The following is a 19,513-nucleotide window of genomic DNA, read 5'->3' on the forward strand; positions in this document are numbered from 1 at the left end:
CTGCAAGAAAGAACAAGAATCGACCTGTTTGATTTTCACCTGCTGTAATAGCGAGAACGACCAGCCCTGTGCTCACAGTGTCTTTCGGGACAATACTTCACACAGAACATGTAAGTAGCTTTTTGTATTGTTTAAACCTCGATTTAACCTGAATTACCACGGTAGTGTGCGATTTGCGAAAACATGTTTCTTTTATTGAAGGTAAGCCCCGTTGTAATGTTGAACAACTAGTTAACTTGACCATAATGTTGTTTATGCTTTACTTACTTCTTTTTATTAACAAACGTTATCCTGTTTTACTCTTCGGGTTCTGACATTTTAAACGGTAAATGGACTGTACTTGTGTGTGCTTTTCTAGTCTAGTTGTCCACTCAAAGCGCTTAACATGACATAAATAAAGAAATAAATTGGTCATTCTTTTCAGGCCTTACGAGCATCAGGCTAAAAACGTAGCGTCCCGCCAAAGAAATTTTTCATTTCTGTCTCTTTTTGCCTATTACCTCATTCGTGTGCAGATGTTTCATTTCTATGTTAAAGTGTAATTGTAATATTCATATTCATTGAGGTTAAATTCTAATCAGTTTTACAGTGAGTGAGTCTCAGCAACCACACCTGCAGGCACACTTGGTGTCGAAAAGACACGCTGGGAATTTAAAAAGGAAAGTGGTCATTTTTTTTACCTGTAATTCCTAGAATTTATGGTATATAAAATTAATAATCATTTTTGTAATCGGTCCAATGTGAATGAACGCTGTAGCTTGTTACCAACAAACAAATGCTGTGGAAATCAAACGCAGCTTGTGCTCACTTGGAAGTATATGTCCACTAAAGTGCTTGTATTTCCAACAGAAAGGTTCAGAATATAAGATTGCTGTAAGTGTTGAGATTTACCAGGGACCATACAGGGGTACCGCACACCACTGGGGGTGGGGTGGGGGGAGCAGGCTGATGGTGAGACTTTTAGTTGACGCGTATTAGTATTAATAAAATACTAAATAATTAGTTATATTTAGTATTTTGATTCCTATTTTTTCCCCTCCAGACATTCCACTTTTTGTCACAACTAGAGCTGTTCTACAGCTGTAAACCTTACTCTAAAACTGGGAGTACAGAGTATGTATGTATGTATGTGAGGATATTATCCTACGCAGCCTTAGGGGGTAGTTGTTCAACCCTTCAATAACTTGTTAATGGAACTGATACAGGTGGGGCAAAAGGAGCTCAAGGATAATATCCTCACATTGGTAGATGTTCAGTTGTCTTATGTAGTTATCAATGTGCAAATTTCTTCCTTCATTCATCAAGGCATTGTTTTGATAAGCTTTCCATTTGATAAGCTTTCCAACACAGGATTTCCATCCACAGTTGCATTCATTTCTCAAAGATTTTGTTGTTGTTGATCCGTCTAAACTTGCCAAAACTTTTGAGGTCTTTCAAAGAGTTTTTTGGCAGACTCAACACACTGCATCCAGAACCAAGCTCCGGGTACATGACTCAAAAACAAGCTTGTTGTCTTTGTGGTCCTGTGCTCAAACAGCTCGTGTTGTGTCTGTTCAAGAATGTTTTAAAAGTTTGGGACCTTGATGAGTGTTTTACTGGTTTGGCTTCAGAAGGTTTTATATCAAACTACAGCTCATAATTTCTGGTGAGTAGATTGAATATTTATACACACTAAAATGCACTAGTGTGAAGCTGCAGTTGAAAAGCTGTGGCCAGTTCTGATTTTGTGAATGTTGAAGTTGACGTTTTAATAAATTGACACTAAAAGACACTGCTGTAAGGGTGTTCTGCTACGAAGTCTGCCCTTTAAAAGCTGAGGTCAGATGTTCTTAAATGTGTATTGTAACAGGCAAAATGTTTTTAAGGAAAAAAAAAATATGTATGGGAGTGAAATAGCCACATGTTCTCTTTTAACATTATGTGCGTTGTACTGTGAAGGTGTTTCACTGATTTACCTTGTGAGGATGATGTCAAGAGAGGCAATAAGTACAACTGTACTTCAATCTTTAGTTCAGCTCATTAACTCTGTACTGGAAATGGATTACTTGTGTATTTCATATATTTGTGCTAGTGCCAACCAATAACTTTAGGCAGTTTAAATCTTTTAAACTAAAACGGAGAACTGGTCAAAATGAATAAAACAGAGTTAATGGATTAGTTCTAATGTAATTTATTTTTTAGAATGTTACTTGATTTTATTGAATGTGATGTGTTTCAAGTTGGTTTTATTGAATGTACTGGTTATTTCTGACGGACTCTGCCTAATATTTCAACTAAGTGAGGATTATGAGGTGTTCCCAACTCAAAAAATACCAATTAGTTCACTTAACATTAATGAAAAAAACGTTTCAGGTCTCAGTAAAAGTTTTTGCAATGTTAACGTTGGTCTTTTTTCTTTTTGAATCTCACTTTCTAAGAGCCTTTCTCTGCACCCCTCTCTTGTACCTCTCTTTTTCACTTCCTGTCGTTTTTTAGTCTGCCTGTCCCTCTCTGTTATGTCTCCCACTCACCCAATCTTCTCTTTGTCCAACTTTCAGGACAAATGCCAAAGGCAGTATTATTGTGTCCCCAGTTGCCATCACTCTCTATGTTATGTAAGACACTACTGATGTGTGTATGTGTGAGCTTGTGTCTTTGCCTGCCTCACTTCCAATAGGCCTTCTCTGAAGTCACACTGACTATAGCGTACCAAAACGTAAGCCTGTTTTGAGTTCTGTAGATATAGGTTTTGGTTGGCAATTTAATTAATTTCAATTGATTACAATTACTTAATGCCAAATTACCACAAAATCAATCTATACAGTGAGAACAAACCAATTTAGTCGTGATCCAGTTCATTGTGATCTGATTAAATCAAATTCTATTCAAATGATACTTGTACTCATAGTACTTAGTGTCAAAAATGTAATCTTAAGGCACTTAAAAGATACAGGTATTCCAATTCAAGCCAGTTATAGTCCAATTCATTGACTGGCCACAGCGAACATCATGACCATAGTGGATAATGTCAGACCCCAATCAACTTTCCTTCTTCACAGAGGGTAAACACTGAATAACTCGGGAGAAAATTACACATAGACACAAACTCCATCACCCGTCTCGCTTCCTGTCTCAATCACACAAACATGCTGTATATGTGTGACATGTGCGGTTTCTTCATAAGTGAGGCAGCAAGTTACCTTTATTTCATTCAGCTCGCTTTCTCCAACAGCCCTGAAATGGTCAAATATGAACGTTTGCACACACATCTCATACCTTGCAGTTTCCAATCCAGGCTTCGAAATGATGAGATCGCAGTATAAGACTTAGTATGAGTCTAAGACTAAGTACAAGACTTATTTTACTTATAAGTCATATATAAGACCTTATTTTTTAACACCTAAACCTAACCATGTGCATCAGTTCTATTCCTAACTGTGTAATCCTAACAGTAACCTTTTCAACTGTCGAAATAAACACTTATATTTTGTTAATGTGTGGAAACGTTATCAGAAGCATGATGGGAACCGACATACAAATTTTTTGTTCTGCCATGAGATTGCTTTTTCTTCAGTATGTTTCTCACTTTATTTCCATTTTCCACCATCACACTTTTTTTCAGTTAATTATTTTCTACTTCTTTAAATGATGAGATGCCTGTTGGATGAAGTTGGTGTATAACATAATTAGATGTCTGCGATTTAGCCCTGAAGTTTTATTTCGGATTTGATCTTCATTTTTCTGTTGGTTTCTCAGAACATTTGAACCTATTTATATCTGTTCTTGTATCTATATATATGCAACATCAAAACTCAGGATTTTGCACTCATAGTAGTCTGTAATTGCCTGCCTGGGTGAATCAAGAGTAACCTAATGAACTGATATAAATAAATATATAATTTATTTATTTGTTTAATTCATTGTATTTTTACATGGAATGATGAATGCCATCAAATAAAGTCTGTAAAGATAAAAAAGAAAAGATTAGGAAATATAAAAAGTCAAATGTATGTAGACAAACGTTAAACTACTGCATATAATGCACATAAATACAGCAATAAAGGATAATGATGCTATAATTACTGTGCCTTAATACGTGTTAATTTGTTTATTCTTTCCTTTCATTTCACTTTTTTTTCCTTATTTTTCATAATGCATTTTTGAGTCTTGTAATAAGTGTAACAGAAAACAGTAATCGACACGTCTTTAGCATCAATGCAGTTACGCAAAATTTGTCAAATATGTTACTCAGAATGACAGCAAAAAGATTTGTTTAATCAGAAATGTTTTTTATCAGCTTTTTTCCTGAAAAAAATCATGAAGGAGGATAACTTAAGGAGGTACAGACATAGAATGGGATGAAAGTTATTATGCATGCTGCTTCAAATGGAAGACCGGTGTCTGGATGCTCACGCTGCTCCCACAAGACTCAGCCGGAAATGCTAATGCCCCATAATGTCAGTGTCAGTCAGTCGGAGCAGAAAGCTGACAGAAAGGGGTGGGTCACGGAAGCTGTGACGCACTAACCTCTCTCAGTAATAGGAGCAGTCAGTAGCCTTACATGGTTACAACAACATGAGGGGAAAGCACTTCACTTAGCTATGGATAACCTAGAAGAAGGGTGGGAGGAGGGTGCTTGAATGAAAAACTGTCTCAGATGAGAATTTTTTAATTCTTGAGGGCTTATTTGGGTGTAATTAACCTTATTCATTGCCGTAAAGATGACAAGGAAAAAGGTACAAATAGATACTGGAACATGAATTTGAATATAAAGATTTGAGAAGAATAGTATTATGTTACTTATTGTTAGTGAGCTTATTGTTTTTCTCTCTTATTTTGTCGCAGTCATATTTAATTAATTTATTCTCTGCAGCACATTGTGCCGTTTGAACATTTAAATCTCAATGTTAACATTCTGGTTGCATATGATAAAGTTGCACATATCTTGTTTTTGAGCGAGTCAAACAGTCGGCAGTCACTGAGCCAGCTGGCTTTTCGCCACTCAGTGGGTGAAACCCAAGAACAGTAACAGTAACATGCCAGATGACATCACAGGTAAGTCGCAGCCAGGTCAGCTAATCTAATGCATTTGATTGACTGATCAGCAGCAAGTGTGAGCACCTCAGAAGTTTTGGTCTGGTCTGGAGCATTCATGTGTGTGTTAATAAACACACATGGAGGAACGACATCGGCAATGATCATAGAGAAGCTACTGTTTCAGCCCATCACAATGGGAAGGGTTATAACTCCATTTCCAAGCAATTTGGAGTTATTCATTTTATAGATGTCCAAGCAAGTTCACTTTAAGGTCAGACTGTGCAATGCTCAGAGAAAATGTAAAAAATACCCAAGAGCTACATCTCAGACTCTACAGGCCTCAATCAGCATGTTAACTGTTAAAGTTAATGAGACAAATATAAAATTGACTGAACAAGTTTGGCTTATTTGGAGGTGCTGCAGAGGAAGGACTCTTCTCTCTAAAAAGAGCATGGTAGGACAGCTTAGGTTTGCAAAGTTGCATTTGAACAAACCCCAAGATCTGTGGAACAATGTTGTTTTGGACAGACTCGACCACAACAATTTTTTTGTGTAATTTACTCAAGGTGCAGTTATAGCGTACATCAAAGCTGAAGCTGGAGAAAAAGGTCTCCTGCTACAGTACACATGATCACATGCAACTTTCAAACCACTTGTGACAGTTCATGCATCAAACATGAAAAGGGGAATACAAATATTAGATGTATACATTTACACTTGCTGACAGATGCACGCACTTGACAGCACACGCAGAGGCTTAGTCATGCAACCCCACTTTGGCTGCCATCAACACAAGCCATGCAAAAAGAAAGAAAGGGGCAGTTATTTGAATTAACTGATAAATATAATTGATTGCTTTTTTTTTTTACTTTTAAAGCCCAAAAATTGTTGGACTGTCTTGATACTTAGTCAGCATTAACAGAATTATCCTTTTAACACCCATCGCATATTATACTGAGAAGATCTTTTGTAAGTTCATTTCCTACTTCCTAAATCTGAACAAGTCAACTTACTTTGACTTGGGGATTTACGGTTATACTTAGATGATAGATTACATTATTTATTAGGTACTTATTAGTATTTATTAGTATTAGGTACTCATATTTGTCTCTCTGTCTTTACCTGGTAAACTGCCATGGTTTTGGCACTTAAAGTCAAAATTTCTGTAACTGTATATATCTAAGCTAATAAAAAAGCGACCTAATTCTAAAAGGCACAACACATAAGGAATCAAGGTGAAAAAAACAAAAGTTTGGGCAAACCGTGTGTTGCTTCTAACATAAATCAGTTTAGATGTGAATTTTTACCCTAAAAACAGAATTTTGAATATGTTTTCTATTGATGGCTCTCCATGTGAGTCAGTGACTGGACTCTCCGTATTTGTCCACCTCCTCTTCATAATTTCAAAATCTTCCTAAAGATCCAATGCAGTCAAATGGTAGTTTGATTTACCTTTCTAAGCAAGCAGCTCTCTCTCACCTTTTCATACAGAGGCCATGCCTTATTGGCCCTAAAAAGATGCTGTTCCTCTTTGGTTGTTCAAACAAATAGAGGAGACTCAGCACCACATAAATGTGTGTTCTCACACAACAAGCTGGAATCAGCTGAGTAGAAACAAACTAGGTATGAGTGATGTGTCCCACTGTACTGGCTTGTCCTTACACACACTGACCAATTCAGTTCTGTGCCAAATCTGTCCTCAGATGCTGGCTCAGAGGTGTATCAAGGGCGCCTTAACTTTTACGGCCCATTCTGCCTCTGTGCTTACACACAAGAAACCAAAGCAGATAAAGGTGCAACAGTCCCACCTTGAACGGACTGTAGGACCAAGGCTTAAGAAAGAAAGATTGTTTTGATCTTCCACACCTGAGCTTGACCTCAGTTTTTCATTTCTCAATTACATCACGAATTTGAAAGTGCTTTAACTTCTTATAGCTTTAGCTATAGCTTTGTGCTGCTTGTGCTGACAGCGTTGCTTCAGTTAATTGAGGTTTTGGGGACATTTGTATTGGCACAGCTCTCTTATGGTACTGCCACAACATTTCAGCAGGGCTGATCAAAACTTTTGTGACTTTAGGTGTGTGATGCTTCTGACCTGTGTTTGTCTAAAGGTTGAAGCATAAAGGCTTATGTAAAATCTGAAGAAAAGGCATTTGTATGTCCTGCATGAATTATCCAAAAGTTAAAAGTGATTTTACACATTTAGTCAGATGTCAGAACGTCATTTTTAGTCCTCTTTGACCACCTGAATAGTTGCGTCATTGTGCTCCGTTACTGAATGGATGTTTCAGCCCATCGAGCATCTAAACGCAGACACACAAGCGCTTCCTTGATGGAGTGACGTGAGCTTGTAATGAGATCAATAAGCAATCGCTGGTGAGGTCTGGTTTCACCGTGCATTGACAAGACCCCTGATGTGCTGACTGGGAACAATTAGCATCAGTAAGCAGCGCTAACAGGGTTTTGAGTGATGACGGTAATGACTGGATGTCTGAATTCAAGTGTGCGTGTGTGGGTGGGTGAGTCATCATCATCCAACCACAGGAGTCCCATCTCTCCCCCTTGCTCACACCCTCACTCGCTCTGTCATAAACACACACATGTAAACCATTCATGCACATGCAGATTTTCCAAATCCATCTGGTGAGCTAGCTCTGTTGAGTGGGTAAACGATGATCCTCACAGTCCAAATGAACTGGTCTGTGCAGAAAGTACCATCTGCTTTAACTGGACAGTGCAGGATGCGGTGAAATTAGGATAATGAACAGCAGAGGGGGAAAAAAGAGCTTAATGATAGCCCTTAAACAGATCCCAGAAAACTGAATTTTCAAGTAAGATGAGATAAAAAACAGAGATGAATGAACTTGCTTCTAAAACAGCTGGTGTGCTGTGTTAGATGGGCATAAAACAATTTGATTGCTTTCTAAAAAATAATAATGATAAAAAAAAAACTGTTTGAAACATCTAACTGTCAACCGGTCAATAACATGATTTGGAAGAAAATTTAAAAAAAGTCTCAGAAAAAGAAAAAAACTGTAAAAGGTTTCGTGAAGTGTTGTATTGGTAAGTAGTTTAACAATGAGAATAATATTTCATTATCTATGATACATAAAATAATGAAAAAACAATTTGAGAATCAAGTTTAAGCTGCCATGAAAAGATAAAAAAAACCTGTATCTAAAAAACTATCAGAAACGCATGTTTTGGTTCGAGCTAATTTAGGTTGGACTGAGGTGAAGTGAAAAACTGGTCTGACACATTAAAATTTGTGAAACATGTTAAACATGTTGCTTTAGTTTCAAATTTTCGAAAGTGATTGTTTTTTTTGTCTTGATTTATATTTTACACATCATCCAACATTTGAACAAAACAGGATCTACTCTTTAGTTTATTATTTCTTTGGGGCAGTGAATACTGTACTCACATTGTACTCCCCCGCCTCATAAACCAGGCTACCGCTCTGTATAATGTAAAACTAGAGCATGCACAATGGACAATACTCATGATATAAATAAAGATTATAAGAGTCTATGATTTTGATTGGTCACAAATCTGACCAGAGGAGATTGTCCTCTTTATGAACTCTAAAACTGAGCTTATTTCAACCTTTAAAGTAAAGAGAAAAAAAAAGTGATACAATCAATCATGCCATCTATATTGGATTAAGAATGTCTGTGCCCTTGTTTGTAGCCCTTTTACTTAAACCACTAGATGCTGTCAGTGCCAATTGATTCAATTCTACAGACAGATTACACACTCACTATTCAGATTTATATCAGTCAATTCTCAACTGACAAGTGTCTTGATGGTTTTTGGGTAAACAAAGTAACCTAGTTGTTCATTCAGAATATTTTAACCCCACCATCATCTTTTCCTATACCCTTTTTTTGTGCCTTCCCCTAACCAGGAAGCTGAAACAAAAGTTGGAACAAAAGAGCAAGTGTACCACATAAGTTAGTAATCTACAATACAAGCTGAAGCTTTAATCTCTCCAGTGTTTCATATTTACGTTTGTGGCTTCTTTAAAAGTTGAGAAAGAAAGGTTTTATTATGCAACGTCAGTTCTATTGAGTTTTATTTCAAGCTAATCCTCAATTTTAAGGAGCTTTTAAAAAACTTTTTAAAAAAAATGGTGTTTTGGAGTGATGTAATTGTTGTAATATTGTTTAGTTTCAATATTTTCAAGACTCTCGTGCAAAGGAGGCCAGATTTAGGTGCTAAAGAAAAATAAGTTAAGTTTGATTAACTTAAGTGTTTACATTTTTTTAAATTTCTCATGTAGTTTGATGTGCTGTACAAGCCGCATTGAGCAGCATCTAGCTTATACCTGTGGTCCAGTCTGACACTGTACTGGTCCGCCTGCTGTAGAAGTGGTAGTTAATTAAAACCTGTTACTAAAACATTAAGCTCTTCTCATGGAAATATGTCACAGAGCTACAGTGTTTTTTATTTTTAATTTAAAAATTTTTTTGTGTTTGTTATTCTTTACTTGTGCCAGTGCCAACGTACCTTCAGATGAGCTGGAGTGAGATGAGCTGGTATACCGTATCTTTGCTAATACTTTACCGTGTATGCTCCTTTTGTTCGATTCATTTCGTCTCACTGTAGTTATTCACATTCTGCAGGAGTTCACATAGTTGATCGAGAATATCAGAGAAGAATTATTTATGCTTTCATCTAGTACACATGCTTCTGTGTAAGAAGTCTCTCCATACTTCCTTTTATCTGGCTCAGATGGGATCAAGTAAAGAACAGTTGCAAGCCTGTAGGGGTTTTGGTCTGGCTTGCTGGGTTTTTCGGGACTCGAGTGTCTGAGTCGTGACACAAATCACGTGTGTCAATGTGTGTGCACAGTGTGTGCCTTTGGCTCTGTGGGTGTTTGTGTGTGTAGGTGTGTATGTGTGAAGATAGACTCACATACATTCATTTGCAGGTTTTGTCTGTTGGTTTAGGACTTACATTTGTTACACTGCAGCACACTACAACACACACAGTCACACACACCCTACTGTTGATTTAAATACAGATTAAGGTTTAATGCGTTTTTAACCGGAAACAATTCCAAAGGGAGTAAATTCATTACATTTGAGAAAAGTGGGGATTGTATCAAGCACTTTGTAATACCATGTTGTACCATGTTGACAAAACCAGCAATTTTACATTACAAAACAAACAGCCTGCTGGGCTGCTGAAGAAATGCATCTTCTTATCTTGGGCTGCCTCTTCTCCTAAAGAAGTGTGTCAGAGTCACTTAAAAGTTGCAAGATTGTGGTTTGAATGATGCTCATATTCATAAGTTACAATTATGAGATTGATGAGGACATGCAGTTCTACACTTAAGTTACAACTAATCAAGATGAACATAAGCCATTTATTATACACTGATAAGGAAAGGCACGTCTAATCACTCGGGATTACATTTGGACTCAGTAGAATTGGACCTCGTTGAAGCCCGTTTGTTACAGAGTGAGTCAAAGTTCTCAAATCTAATTACTGTTTTTTTTCCGGCCCTTTCTTCATGTTTGTTGGCCCTTTTAAATGCAAATCCCACAAACTGTGAACACTGAAAGCTTCCTATTATTTGTGTTTGTTGTGGGCACGATTTCTAATTGTTTTTTGATCATTTGGGGTTACTGTGGCTCAGCGGATAGCGGCCGTCCTCCAGCTGGAAGGTTGAGAGTTTACTTGCCAGCTCTTCTATGTGTCAACGTGTCCTTGGGCGAGATACTGAGCCCCATATTGCCTCAATTTGCGCAGTGATGTGTGGTTGTAGAAAAAAACCCCAGAACAAAACCAACAAAGCACAGCACATATTGTACTGTATGTTATAAGAAGTGCTGTATGAGCGTATGTGTGAGTGGGTGAACGAGAACCACACTGTAAAGAGCTTTGTCAACCCTCAACATATTTTGAAAAGTGCTATATAAGTACATACCTCTACTTTTAAAGGGAAGCATATAGTTTCTCTCGAGTGACAAGGACTAGATTTGCCACATGTTGGTGGAAGCGATCACTGCACAGTTGCACTGTACTGTGCAAAAGTGTTGAGCCAACCCTCATTACATTTTACTGCTAAGGAGCCAGACTTTAATGTAATCTAATACAGCTGTTTTTTTTTGTCCAGTTACTGCCTTTTCACTCAGTTCCGTGTGATCTTTGCACCTGCTCATTATCTGAGCGTTTCTGAATGGATGGATGAATCAAGTTTGTTTCGACACAAGACAACTTAGGAAAGAATCTTTTGGATCTAGGAACAGTGTTTTTTTCATCAGTCAGAACATGCCAAAAGAACTATTTGCCAAACACTTGGCATATTTCAGCATGGTTTGTAGTGTGTCCTTAAGAAATTAGGAAACCGCTCAAAAGAAGCCCAAATCCCTGTTAACACTCTGCGCACCACAAACACCTGTAAGACTAAAACAGCTCAAGTCAGCTAAAAGAGCTCCCTCTGCAGCGTACAGTTTGTTGTTGCATGTGTGTGTCTGCCATCCCAGCAATAAGAAGTAACTCTGCTGTGTGAGTGGAACATCCCTGCTTCCACACGATGCTGCCTTTATTTATTTATCTTTTTTGCAGGACAAACTGTATGAGTGAAATTAGGGGCAGTGTAATTAAGACTGAATGATGGAGCTGTCAAAGATTATGTGGCTCTGAAGTACATTAGGCCACAGATTTCTCAGCCTTGACAAGAGAACTGTATTTGGGCAGTAATGGAGGCTGTCAAGGGACAGCACAGCGCAGAAGAAGATTTAATAGCCTGTGGAGGAGATGGAAGCTTAAGTGTCGAGAGAGCAGGCTTTTTTTCACATTTGATCACTACCATGGAGAAACTCTGGACCTGTGCATCCTTGCTTTAACATCGCTCTTATTATCTTAAAATAGAAATTTGGATTTTCAAAAAATTTCTATCTATGTATCACATTTCAAGTGTACACGATGAAAGAGTTACGTGTGACTCAGCAATCGCTTTTTAATTCTTCCAAACAACCGTTGATCCTGTCCATGGTGATTCACATTAAAAACACAAATCCTCTGTATTAGACAAATTATCTCATCTGCCATTCAAGATGCAAACTCATCTTCAGTGGGTGAGGGTAGCTCTGTCATGTCAAACCATTCTGTGACATCGCCCTAAAGGCCATGTTTCATGCAAATAACATGTTACAGCTGCAACTAACGGTCATTTTGTTGCCATTTTGATTATTCATGGGATAGAAAGAATAAGCTCTTGGACAGTGCTCTTTTAAACAACTCAATCTATATCTTGTTCTTTAGTTGATAATTGTTGATGTTTAAAGCCAAATGATTTAGTAAGATAAGAAGGGGAGCAGATTTGTGTGCATTTTTACAATCAAGTGATTCCAGGTTGATTTATAAATAAGCATAGAAGTAATATAATCTACTTTTCTCATACTTGTCGTATTTATCGTCTCAGCAAGGCATGTAACTTTCTAAAGTATTAACCCAGGAAGCAGCATCACTGAACCATGGCAGAGCGGCAAGAAAAAGATGGAAGATTTGTTTTGTCAGCCTTTGTCTTTAAATTCTTCTCAGCTTTAAAAATGTTTGACGCTGCTCTTTGTTTAACATTACTTCTGTTGTCTCTCCTCACCACTTTATAAAAGATCGTTCAGCATTTAGAAAAAAAAACAAAAAAACATCCATTTTCCAAGTAGGAAAATGCCAGAAGAAGTCTGATTTGCTTCATGGTAAATCAGTTGTATTTCATGCCATTACCCAAAAAGGCAACGGACACAGTAAAAGCCATATCTTTCATTTGTTATTTATCAACTAAAAACATGTGACGGGGTACCTGTCTCACATTTTAAGCTGTTCCTTCTTTTAAGTCAACTACATAAATGTTGACTAGTGTTCTTTATTGCAAGGCCTTGTTTTTATCCTGTTAGGTTCATCCAGTGTTGCTGCCTTTGAAAATGATGAGTTCTGACTTCCAACCTCTACAGTGTGTTGGATGCAGCGCTACTTCAGATTCAGAGGGGAGCACAATATTTCCTGTACGTCATAAAACACAGGAGGAAGGTTGATGGGCCAGTATACAAAACCCAGAGATACTTAAACTCCTAAACTTGGGGCAACAACTTGAAGGGTGTTTTCATCTGTTTTAGCTGCCTTTTGCTCAGCGCAACCCGTGGATGCCACTCAGTCCAGTCTCACCAGAAAATGTGCGATACATATGTTATTTCCCTTGACCAAAACATAGTCATATCACAATCCATGGTTGTAGATTGTGAGATAGTAATGTTTAAGCTTTTCTATTGCCTAACTAACAATTTGTGGGTGATAGTAGAAAAGTAAGAAAGCGAAGTTGAAGTTGAAGAGAAGTAGATAAGTACAATGTTGGTTGAAAGCAGTGAGTCTGGGGCCGGAGATCCATTACACAACAGGTTTCTGGATTAGCGTCTCTGGTCATCCCTTTCTTGCTCTGCTACGCTTTTGTGCTCATGTTAATAATAGAGAGGCATGCAAAGTGGTTGTCATCACACAGAAACTGGTATGGATTTATAGGATGAATAAAGAAAATGCGCCTAAACATTTTAGCCTTATCATGGCAACCATCAGTAAATTCAGGAGTACAACAAAAGATGAAATCATTGTTTCCATTTTGTTGTCTACAAACTGTCATTCATGTTTTTTCCAGGCTGCTCCTGAGCACCACCAGCCTCCCTCAGAGTGGATAAGCAGCACGTGGGAGCTAGTCTCACCTCACTGCTCTGTTTATCTGTTGTATTGAGCACTGACTTTAAAATTTCATAGCTTGTTTCTGAATCACTGAGCGCCCGTGCTCCATCTGACATCATCGGCCTCCTCGCCCCTTACACTCCCGCTTGTGCTCTCAGATCTGCAGACCATCTGTTGCTCGCAGTCCCCAGGGCTTGAGACATAAGGGCTTCACAACTGTGGAACAACCTGAGAATTAAAAAAGATAACACTTGATTATTTATTTAAATAAATAGAATAGCTATAAACTTGTATTTTATGCTTAGTAGGATATGTCTTTTCACTGTTTCTATCTCAGGGTGGCTGAGTGTCATTTTGTTTTTAATTTGTACAGCAATCCAAGTAGGACTGCTTCAATGTATTATCATTACTAGTGTGATGCCCTCTAAAACAAATGGGAACCATAAAAGCTAAACCGTAGTCATTGTGAGGTACAAAAGGATATGAAATATCTGGTCTTCGTCACTACACCAGCTGTTAGCAGTGTGAGATGTAGGTCAGGGAAGTACACTTTACTCTACTGTTGTTGCATTACATCATTTTTGTGCCTTCCTCAAGTCAATTAACTCCAATAATGACCTCTTATTTATCTTTGAATAAAAAAAATTTCTGGAGGATTTGAGCTTTTTACTTGTTCAGCTATTGATATCAATTCATCCTTCGATTAGACAACAAATTTACTGTTGTTTTTAGAGTAATTTAAAATCACTTGAAAGCCATCTGAATGTGACTCTGAATAACACTTCTCTCGTACTGCATCAAAATCTAAAGTCATTACAGAAAAGGCAGAGATAAAGGTTATGGTGGCTGAGGGGTGAGGAGAGGCATATGTGGATCAGCCCTCCAGCATTGAGGGCGATGCGTCTTTCTCTGTTTCTTCATCAGCAGCGCCTGTTCTTGTTTTATTTTTAGATGAATTGATGTAGAGAGGGATAGAGGAGGCGTGCAAGAAGGAGAACCAATAGAAGAAGAGAAAAGAGGTTCTGTGCTCAGTCAGCAGTTTATAGTGTCATGAGGTGGACAGACCTTTGACAGTGGCTTCTGTTTGTGTGCTTCTATCTCTAGATCATGGGCCAGCCAGAGTGGGACTACAAGAGACCTCTAAGCAGATCCCAGGTCAGTGCACACCATAATGAAAGAGCAGGAGGCATGTGTGTGCCTTTGGCATAATTCGTAGCCTCTAATTTGATTATTGGCTAAATGTCTAAGTGGCAGAGATGTAGGTTTCTGTTTAATTGGCGAGATTAAGGTCACAATGTTTTTATTTCCTGCTCTCCCACTGACTCTCCAAATGGGAACGAGTGAATTATTTTTATTCGCACAACATATCTTGTCTGTGATACCAAAGAAATTTTTGCCCCAGCAAAGCCCACATCTGCAGCTTTCTTCTGGTCATGTTCAACCTTATATCACAATGTTGACCCAAGGTGAGCGCTGCTGCTCATACTAACCAAATATCAACTAGACATGACCCAAATTTGCATTTTCTTTGAACTTTTGGGCAACAGCTGGCCCTGGCAACACTTGCTACAACCAATATCAAAGCCAGTTATGACATTTGGGCCAGATTGTGCTATACGACACATCTTTGGCCCTTAAAACAGTGACTTTTTGTCTTTCACATTGAAACTGTCAAGACTCCTTATTATTGGACATTTTAACTTTCACATAGATGATTCGTCAGATAATGTGCTGCAAAATTCATCAAACTTTGTGAGTTCCCCCACACAAAACAAAAGACACGTTTTAGATCTTGTTTTTACTCTCAGCTTAAATATCAATTCTCTCCATTCTGAAGACATTTTAATTTCTGATTGTGTTTGTATTTTGTTTAATTTGTTCCTCGATCATTCGAGGTTGCACCTCCTAAACTATGGAATGCACTACCGTTTCATTTGTGATCTGTGGACTCTATTGAAACTTTTAAAAAGCAGTTCAAGACTTAGTTGTATAGGCTTGCTTTTAATTAGTGGATAATGTTGTTGTGTTTTAGTATTTGCATTTTGTACTGTTGACTGTTGTGAAGCACTTTGTGATCCTTTTCTAGAAAGGCACTATATAAATAAAATGTACTCATCTTATCCAGATAAGTGAAATAATGAACTGAGAGCTACTAAAATATACATAAAGCAGCAAGGTTGAGTTTTGATTTTCTCAGCATTGGTAACATATTTACATGACTGAAACTAACTTAATTTTGCGCTGATATAAACACAATTTTAAAACATAACACTTGTTTTGGTCTGAGGCTCTCAAAATTTTAGAATTTAGGTTGGGAAGTGGAGCCATTACAAATGGGAAGTGAGCTCATGCAAGAGTCAGGTTAGCTAGAATTAAGATAGCAAAAATTAAATGAACCACTTTTTTATAGTGAAGAAAAAAAGAAACATATAAATATCCTTTACTGCATTTCTTGGGGTGAATGAACCACCACTTAACTAATTTTGAATAGGTCCTCCTCCTGCTACCAAAGCACCCCTGAGTGGTCATGGTCTGTACAAAAAGCCTCTTCGGGTGACACTTGATTTTCTAAATGCTCAACATGAAACTGCTGCTTCAGCTAACAACAAACCTGCCTTAGCAGACTTTTACTGAATCAATGTGTATCTCAGTTTCCTGATGTTGAAGGGGCTTTTCCGATAATATACCTCACTCACTGCTTGGTTGTCATGCATCAGCTGCTATCACAGGAAACACTCGACAAGTTGTAGGCGTGGGATAACTGTGGTCAACGGAGCCCCAAACAACTATTTTATGGTCCAGAGACAAGTCGCTTTGATCTTTGTCCTGTGGTATCCTGGCAACCAGGTATTTTCAATACAACTGATGTCTAAGTACTGCAGGTCTTCTCATCCCTGAGCCACTGCTGAACATTTGCAATTGGCAGACACAGAGGCAGGGGCGGGTGAGAGGATGGAGGGAGGTTCATGAAGCAGCAGAGGAGAGGAGGAGAGAAAGGAGGAGAGCAGGCGAGGAAGTGCTACTTTAAATGTCAGCGGCTTTGAACTGAGACTTTTGTGTGTTACTTATTGAACCAGGTTGAAAGTAGGGAATGAAAGCGTAAGACTGCGTGCATCTACAGGAATCTAGATTGCAGTTTCGCGGTTGAGAAGTTCAAAGTGAATGCAAAGGATGCAGAGGAGCCACTCAGAAAATACCACGGGTAGACATCAGGATAACGCTCATCTTCCCAAACAGGTTCAGTATTGGTTCGATTCGAGCTGAGTTTATACTCTTGTGTGTTTGCGTGCACAAAGAGGAGTGTGTGCAAGCCTCATTTAATCAGTGATGATGAGATGGTTTAAATAGGACAACTTGAAGCAATGTCTAAATTCAGCTCGTAGTTTTTAGGTCAATTACGCACGTGGGAGACCAGTGACGACACTGTGAAGAGAGTCAGTGTTACTATGTTTCTTAGGTTGGGTAGCTTACTATTTCTCGTGAGGTATGTCATATGAAGATGGGTGTGTTATTTGAGCCTTATCTCACTCTAGCACAATGGTTTGCATACTTATTTTACATTTGACTCAAAAGTGAATGATTAATAGTCATTGATTTGGCCTTAGCAACAATTTTGCCCATTGTGAATCTGAGTTGAATATAATTTAAAAACACGAAAGCTAAACGTAAATGAAGTATTGTGTTCCTTAATCTTGTCCAGCTCAAAGATACACGACTCACATGCCATGTGGTTCCTCCATACTTTGCCAGTCATTATTAATAAATCAATTAATTAGTCTGTTAAGTTTGATATATAATAGAACATGAGCTTAGCCCCTGGCATGCTGTGTTGACAGCTTCAAAAATGGTTCTTAAAGCTGAAAGAGAAACAAGAACAGGAAACTCTCTGCTGCAGTGTCGTACTTACAGTAGATGTACTGTAGACTCGACTGTGGAGGAGCTCAGCTGGTCTGCTAGAGTGAGCTGTTCTCTTTTTCACTTGACTGGCCATGGCCTGCCTGTGGACTCAGCTCCCTTTTTTCTTGTATGTCTGTCACTGCCTCTCTCTTTATCTCTCCCTCTCTGCTCTCACCATCTGCCTTTATGCCTGATCTGCCTCCATGTTTCCTAACTGTCTCTCAGGAGAGCGCCCGGGTTAGAAAGGAAAAACTGAGATAGGGGGGCAATGGCAGATAAGAGAAACCAGAGGAAAAATAATTGCCTCAAGGAGAGGAGAATAAGGGTGGATTGCTGGTTAGGTTTTTTTTCAGCAAGTGTCAACAGTGAAAATTTGCTTCAGTGTCTGTTATATTTGCCATTAGTGTGAAATTAGCTTTGAACTTGGAACTGGTGTTAAAGAACATGGTCGTAATATTAACATATTTTCTTAAAATTAAATTGTAGCTTTTACAGTAGACTTTCCGTTTCTTGCACTACTGGCTGCTTTAAAGTTAAAGTGATCATGGAGTTCAATTTACTGGACAGTACATCAAATTATCCCATATATTAAGGTGTTTTTGTTGGCAGTGTATAAGACTGACTAAGCTTTGTGGTTAGAGTAAAAACATCTGGTTATCGTTGTTTTGACCACCCTTTGTGTGTGCCAGTTTAAAAGTGAAACCCTATCTCAACTGTAAATTGGCATTAGTTTACCTTTTGACATTGCTGCTGTGGCTTGACAAGTGATACAAATCAGCTTTTTCTATTCTTAGGAGCTTGATATACACAAATCTTGTTTCATTTATCTGTGTACATCAGAGGCCAGACTTTGATATTGTCTTCTGTTACAGTGCACTGCATTTGTTGAAGGATTACGACCCATCTTTCTGTGTGCAGCATGCACTGTATTAGCCTGAAAGCCTGATAGACTGATCCCAAGGGGCACTTCTGGTACATTCATGCCTGTTTGTGTGTATATACACATACACACACGTTCGCCTGTGCCCACTGTTGATTTACTCATTGACCATCACTCCCCCTGCTGTATCCTGTGGGCCTTTATGCTGGGAGGAATCAATAACCTTCTCCCTCGCCTTTGCCTCTCCACTGTGTCTCTGGCGCTCAGTGGCACACCATCAGCTGCATGTTATACCTAAAGCACACATATACTACAAGTTGCGTTTTAAACTTTAAAGTGAAACAGTATCGTAGATGATCTGTAAAAGCCGTAGTATAAATCTGGGCAGTATAATATCTGAGAGTAACAAGGGCAAAACCATAACACAGGTTCAATACTCACATCTATGTTTGTATGTGTGGGTGGGTGGGTGTCTGTAGACACACACAGATTCATGCTCCTACTATCCCACTCACTCCCTGACATTAGCTAAACAGAGTCCATTACTGCCAGGTAATAGGTGAATGTCACAATAGCAGGATGTCATAAAGCTCTGGAGTGGTCTAATGGGTTTTGTTCAGGTTGAGGTGACACATGCACCCTCTTACATGCACACATAAAGCCACATGCTCTTCCAGGAAACTGTCGTTCTTTGTGCTTGATACATTTACTCATCACATCACAGCCCTAAGCCTTGACATGTTTGAAGAGCTAATACAATCTGTTTAAAGAAGCAAATTATGGGAATCATCAGTCACTCTGTCTCAATACAGAAAGGGACAGTTCTCGTATTACTTTCTTTATTCCCACTTTTTCCTGCGAGCTCATCTTCATACAACAAATATGTGTGTATGTAACGGACAGCAGAATATGTCAAAATGTACACAACTCACAAGCTCGGGATATTTAAAAGAGTACAAACAAAAGACAACCACAGTGAAGAAGTTTAAAAGCAAAGTGGCAAAAGCAGAGGTTGCTGCC

General features: G+C 38.4%; 1 protein-coding gene across 1 annotated transcript in view; it reads left to right on the forward strand.

The window, feature by feature from the left end:
• Positions 1-19,513, forward strand: part of LOC140314382 (cGMP-inhibited 3',5'-cyclic phosphodiesterase 3A-like) — a 59,720-nt gene that overhangs the window by 14,741 nt on the left and 25,466 nt on the right. The window contains exon 2 of the mRNA XM_072392548.1: positions 14,821-14,871. Within this exon, the coding sequence (XP_072248649.1) occupies positions 14,821-14,871 (51 nt within the window). The remainder of the gene's footprint in view (positions 1-14,820; positions 14,872-19,513) is intronic.

This window comes from Leuresthes tenuis, unplaced genomic scaffold (genome assembly GCF_036924035.1).
Source record: "Leuresthes tenuis unplaced genomic scaffold, fLeuTen1.0.hap1 SCAF_9, whole genome shotgun sequence".
NCBI lineage: Eukaryota > Metazoa > Chordata > Actinopteri > Atheriniformes > Atherinopsidae > Leuresthes > Leuresthes tenuis.